This window comes from Octopus bimaculoides, chromosome 8 (assembly GCF_046866305.1).
Source record: "Octopus bimaculoides isolate indiv1 chromosome 8, ASM4686630v1, whole genome shotgun sequence".
Lineage (NCBI taxonomy): Eukaryota > Metazoa > Mollusca > Cephalopoda > Octopoda > Octopodidae > Octopus > Octopus bimaculoides.
This window is the reverse complement of record NC_142935.1, coordinates 79,242,871-79,248,435: the sequence shown is the minus strand read 5'-3', so window position 1 is coordinate 79,248,435 and position 5,565 is coordinate 79,242,871. Positions and strand designations below refer to the sequence as shown.

The 5,565-nt window shown below is 44.9% G+C and overlaps 2 protein-coding genes across 2 annotated transcripts; both read right to left on the bottom strand.

The window, feature by feature from the left end:
* Positions 1-347: 347 nt before the first annotated feature.
* On the bottom strand, positions 348-2,183 carry LOC106878925 (uncharacterized). The gene is made up of 2 exons (XM_089355924.1): positions 1,569-2,183; positions 348-425 (listed from the first exon to the last, which is right to left on the bottom strand). Exons 1-2 carry the CDS (start codon positions 2,181-2,183, stop codon positions 348-350), a joined length of 693 nt encoding a protein of 230 aa, XP_089212050.1.
* Positions 2,184-4,853: 2,670 nt separating this feature from the next.
* Positions 4,854-5,351, bottom strand: LOC149134469 (uncharacterized). The gene has a single exon (XM_089355923.1). The coding sequence runs from the start codon at positions 5,349-5,351 to the stop codon at positions 4,854-4,856; it is 498 nt and encodes a 165-aa protein (XP_089212049.1).
* Positions 5,352-5,565: the final 214 nt, after the last annotated feature.

Sequence of the window (5,565 nt, the reverse complement as noted above, 5' to 3'; positions counted from 1 at the left end):
CACTGTACATAGTTTTAATATAATTTTAAATATATCTTGTATTATGTTTGTCGACTAGTTTCGCTTTAGCTATTCATGACATTAAAATTTATTTAAATATTTTCTTAAGAAATTTTTGGATCCATTTTGTGTGTGAAATTTGAGTGAATGATTCAACAAGTATTATTGTGGATAGGGGAGATCACTGTTCAGCTTTTGGTAAGAAGGTCGGAAAATATATATATATATATATATATATATATATATATATGTAGTGGTTAGATGTGTATCATGGTGAACAGACGAAAAAGGAATGTGTATGCCTTTGAAGTAAATAAATGAATGAATCGATTCATAGTTAAAATAATTTATTCACTGGACTTAATTTGTTGTTGGTACACATACTTCTTCACTACATGCAAAATGTTGACAACTGCTACGAATTGCTAGAAATAGAAACAGGGTACATCTGTGGAAATGATGTCAGAAATGAATGTGTGTGTGTGTGTGTGTGTGTGTGTGTGTGTGTGTGTGTGTGTGTGTGTGTGTGTGTGTGTGTGTGTGTGTGTGCGTGTGTGTGTGTACGTAGTTCATCTGAGACAGTAGTCTACCGTGGAACTTCGAACATTGCTCTCGTCTGTCTGGTGAACACCGTATTTATAATAATCGTGGCAGCTAGAAGGACAGACATAGTGCAGCAGAGTTTGTACCTAAATAGGTCAGCTCCTGTCCATTTGAACTTCGCCTGACATGGCTGAGGTCGTAGGTCAAAGGGAGATGATCAATCACTTTTTGACAGGACAAAGAAAACCTATTTTTGCGCCTGTTGATCGTGGTGGTTTGGACGACCGAGAATTCTTAGATTCGGTTTCGAATCTAGGCTTGGAGAAGGAAGTGTTAATTTTTACACTACCCCACTTCTAGTGAGAAAGCCACAGAGATCGAACGATATTGGAAACGTTATTTTTTGTTTGTATGCAGAAAAATTTTACAAAGTGTAACAGACAATTGAATATATGTCAAAAACATGGGATATAAAAATTTGAAGCAAAGATTCACTGTTGGTGTGTGCTATATGGTGGGCAATGCATATATGTGCCCAGGCAGAAACATGCGTTGAAAGAAATGTGCGCTGAAAGAAATGTGCGCTGAAAGAAATGTGCGTCTATTGAATACTCGACCCACTAGAGGTCTAATAGAGGCAGGTTGTCTTTCAGTGGCGCAAAAGATCAAATGGTAGCACACATAAGAATGTGACTGTTGCAAGTGTGTGTAAGCATACAGGTAGCAAAATATTTTTACAAGAAGGCAAAACAGTTTTAAAAGAAAGTAAAACATATGTACGTACACAAAATGAAAGAAATGTTCATCGAAAAAATCCCTTGTGAAATGTTCAGTAAATGTTCATACAGAAAGTTTTTCGTTGATTTGGAACAACGTTTTTTTTTTCTTGTTTTCCCTTTTTTTTATATATATAAAATGTTCATTGATTTCTTTAGTTTTGTATGTGGGTGATGCAGTCATGTGAGTTATGTGTTGATGTATGCATTTCATTTAAGAAGATGGGTAGGTTAAGAATTGGGACTTACCTGAAAAACCTGCACAAACCTTGCGGGCCATCGAACTGTTCTTCCCGATTTGGTGTGCCGGGGTTGTGCAGAATCCGTGGTATCTGCTGGAGTTGATGAGTCCGTTCTAGGAACGGAGGGAACTGAATGTAAGTCGTCCTCGATGAAGGCTTTTTTCAAACGATCAGTCAATACTGTATTTCGTTTACCTTCAATATCGAGAACGAAATACTTGGGTCCTCTTTTGATAACTTTGTAGGGCCCGGAATATGGTGGCTGAAGTTGGGATGGTATCCCATCATTCCTCGCGAAAACATGAGTCCAAGTGTTGATGTCTTTTGGGACATGTGAAACGACGTTCTGTTGTCTGGGGACTGCAGGTGACAAATGCGACATGGATGTCCGTAATCGATGCACATATTGTGCTGGGTCAGGAAGGTCTTGTGATGAAACAGGTTCGATCATCTGTCCAGGTAAGGTGAGTGCTGTGCCATAGATGAGTTCAGCCGGAGTATATCCAACTTCCTCCTTAACCGTGGATCGAATACCAAGGAGGGGAAGATGTTCCAGCCAGTGAAAACTGTCTGAAGATGCTTTTATGGATGCCTTGAGTTGGCGGTGAAAACGTTCAACCATGCCATTTGCTGCAGAGTGGTAAGCCGTAGTGCGGGTGTGTTTATACCAGAGGAGATGAGTCAGCTCGGTGAAGAGATGGGAATCGAACTGACGTCCTCTGTCGGTGGTGATTGTTGCAGGTGTACCAAAACGTGAAAACCCATTGTGATATCAGCGTTTTGGCGACCGTTTCCGCCGATGTATCAGATAAGGGCCAAGCTTCGGGCCACTGCGAAAAATGGTCTACGCAGGTAAGCAAATGTGTATAATTCTGCGAAGGTGGCAGAGGTTCCACGATGTCAATGTGAACGTGCTGAAATCGTGCGTCGGGTTGCGAAAAGGAACCGACTGATGATTTTATGTGCCGGTAGGTTTTCGCTTTTTGGCACGCGACACAGCACTTGGTCCATTCTCTGATATCCTTGTTGATACTGGTCCACATAAAACGGGTCGATATCAGCTTTTGAGTGGAGTGATTACCAGGATATGACAGAGAATGCAGAGCAGAGAAAACTTCTTGACGATGTTTCTGTGGTATATAAGGGCGTTGGTGACCGGTGGAGATATCACACCAAAGATGGGCCGTGGACGACGGTAGCGGAACATGCTGAAATTTCAGAGATGACGAATTCCGGAGCTTTAGAAGTTCTTCGTCATTCTCCTGGTCAGCTTCCATGTGTGGATAGCATTGATCTGCGTACGTGAAAGAGCATCGGCTGCTAAGTTGGTCTTCCCTTTGATGTGTCGTATATCCGTCGTATACTGCGATATGAAGTCGAGGTGGTGGATTTCTCTCGGCGAGTAGCGATCCGGCTTGGTGTTGCCATATACCATCAACAAACTGCTGTAGTACACCTCCAGCTCCGGAAACAGATGCATCAACGAGTAAACACAATGGGGCGTCTGGTTTTGGATAAACCAACATGGTAGCGTTGGATAACGCTTTTTTCAGGGCAGCGAAAGAGGCGAGTTGATCTTCATGCAGGGCAATATTCGTATTTTTGCAAGTTCGCTGACGTAGCAAATCAGTGAGCAGTTGCGCTATCTCAGCGAGGTGGGGTACCAACCTTCGATAGAAATTCGCTAGACCAAGATATTCCCTTAATCTGCAGAGAGATGTGGGTGGTGGAAAATCCACGATGGCCTTGACTTTCTCTGGAAGGGGACGAATGCCATCCTTATCGACGATGTGCGTGCCCGTGAAAATGAAGGGAAGCAACTCCGAACGAACATTTTCTTGGGTTGATAACAACACCGTATTTGCGGAGGCATTCGAATAGCAGGTGTTGGTCATGTTCTTCGTCCGAGCTACTGGCCACGAGTATGTCGTCTATGTAGGCATAGACGAAAGGCAAACCTCTAGTAACCATGTCGATAAACCTTTGGAATGTCTGTGCCGCATTGCGTAGACCGAAAGGCATACGCAGGAATTCAGACATTCTGAAGGGTGTAGTAACTGCTGTTTTGGCTATGTCCGCAGGTTCCACTGGGATTTGGTTGTAAGCTCGCACAAGGTCGATCTTGGAAAAGATGCGAGCTCCATGCAGCGAGCTAGAAAAATCCTGAAAAAAGGGGACTGGATATGCATCACTGACAGTACTTTTATTCAGCGATCGGTAATCACCGCAAACTCGCCAATCGGTCGATGATTTTTTTTGGAACGCAGTGTATTGGTGAGGACCAGGTGCTTCTGGACGGGCGGATGATTCCAAGGTCGAGCATGTGCTGGAATTCCCTCTTGACGGCCTTAAGACGATCAGATGGTAACCTTCTGAGCCTTGCAACAACAGGTGGACCGCTGATTTTGATGTGGTGGGTGACTTCGTGCTTGATCGGCTGGTTGTGGAATACTTGGTCGAGCGACGTCTGGATATTCTTTCAGAATAGCACTGTGACGAGTTGTCGTTGTGAGCAATATAGTTGGGCTGACTGTGGTCATACGAGCGGCTATGCCGCGCACAGTAAGCTGCGTGGTGCTGTCGACAAGTCGTCTATTTTTAATGTCTTACCAGGAGACCGAAATGATGCAGGAAATCGGCTTCTAAGATAGGGGTCGGCAGTTTAGCAATGACAAACACCCACTGGAAGGTGCGGCGTAGTCCCAAGTTTAGCGTTAGGGTCTGTTCACCGTAGGTTAGAATGGGCGAGCGGTTAACTGCCTGAAGACAGACTGGTGTCTCTTTTCTTTTTCCTAAAGTATTGGAAACAGGGATGATGCTGACTTCCGCGCCGGTTTCAACCAGGAAACGTGTGCCTGTTACACGATCGCAAACGAAAATCAGGCGACTTTGTGGGTGCGAGCCAGGAACTTCCGTCGCGTTCAATTCTTGGCTGTGTCGTTTCTCGAACTGGATGATGAAAACGAACATGGGATAGTGCATTTTTGCGCCCGTGTTCCGAACTTTCGGTGGTGCCAACACGTTTCATGTGAGTTGCGGGTAGCACTGGGGCTTCGGGACCGTCTACCATATCGACACGATCGGCAGCTACTTCGACGCTGGATACCAAGCGATAGGGCCTGTATTTGAGTTGTGAGGGTCTGTATCTGCGCTGCTTGCTGCGTCATTAATGAACGCAAGTCCGAAATTTCGGAAGAACTGATCGGCGAAAGGAAAGGATTGGTAGTGGGAGCGGCTGGCGTCACCGTCGATACAGTTGAATAGCTGTGCTGTACCTCGGCTATTTTGTCCGCTAGTTCCGCCAGTTCCTCAATGGATGTGGATTCCCGTGTAGAAGCGAGGACCACATGCGTGTTGGAGGGTAGACGCTGGAGAAAAAGCTGCTCGAAAATTCTGTCGGGGAGGATCCAAGAAGCTGCTTCATTCTGCGTAGAAGCTGACAAGGGGTTTTATCACTCAACTCTTCCGATATCAGAAGCTGGTGAAGTCGCTTCTGTTGGGACTCGGAAGTTCTGTCTATGAGTGTCGTTTTAAAAGTGTCGTACGACACAGAACCGAATGGTGCCATAATGAGATCGCGGACGACGTTCGTAATTTCTGGCGATAAGGAACCGATTACGTGTGATAGTCGGGACGCATCGCTCAGTACTCGGTGAAAAGAAAACTGTGCCTCTATATGGTAAAACCATAATGCAGGGTTGTGGGTCCAGAATGGAGGAATTCTCAACGAAATTGCCGCCATGTCGATAGGAGATATGTTCGCCGCTGGATTCTGTTCTGGGAGAGCCATTGTGTTCGCAAGAATTCTCAGTTCTGTTTCGTTGTCGGGTGATGTGCAAACTGTGATTCTTCGACGGGATCAGGAAGCGTAGTACCGAAATGGAAAATTCAACCGCAGTACAAAAACGTCTTCATTTTCCAAATGCCGTTCGGTTGGTGAAGCTGGTTCAAGGGAAGACCGCAATTCGTTGACGGGATCATCAAATGTAGTGGTTAGATGTGTA

Excerpts from the sequence above, each read along its gene's own strand:
- LOC106878925 (XM_089355924.1), bottom strand. The coding sequence starts at position 2,183 with ATGGTTGAACGTTTTCACCGCCAACTCAAGGCATCCATAAAAGCATCT. Across the intron at positions 426-1,568 it reads GGTTTGTGCAGGTTTTTCAG|CAATTCGTAGCAGTTGTCAA; the intron begins GTAAGTCCCAAT and ends TTCTATTTCTAG.
- LOC149134469 (XM_089355923.1), bottom strand. The coding sequence starts at position 5,351 with ATGGCTCTCCCAGAACAGAATCCAGCGGCGAACATATCTCCTATCGAC.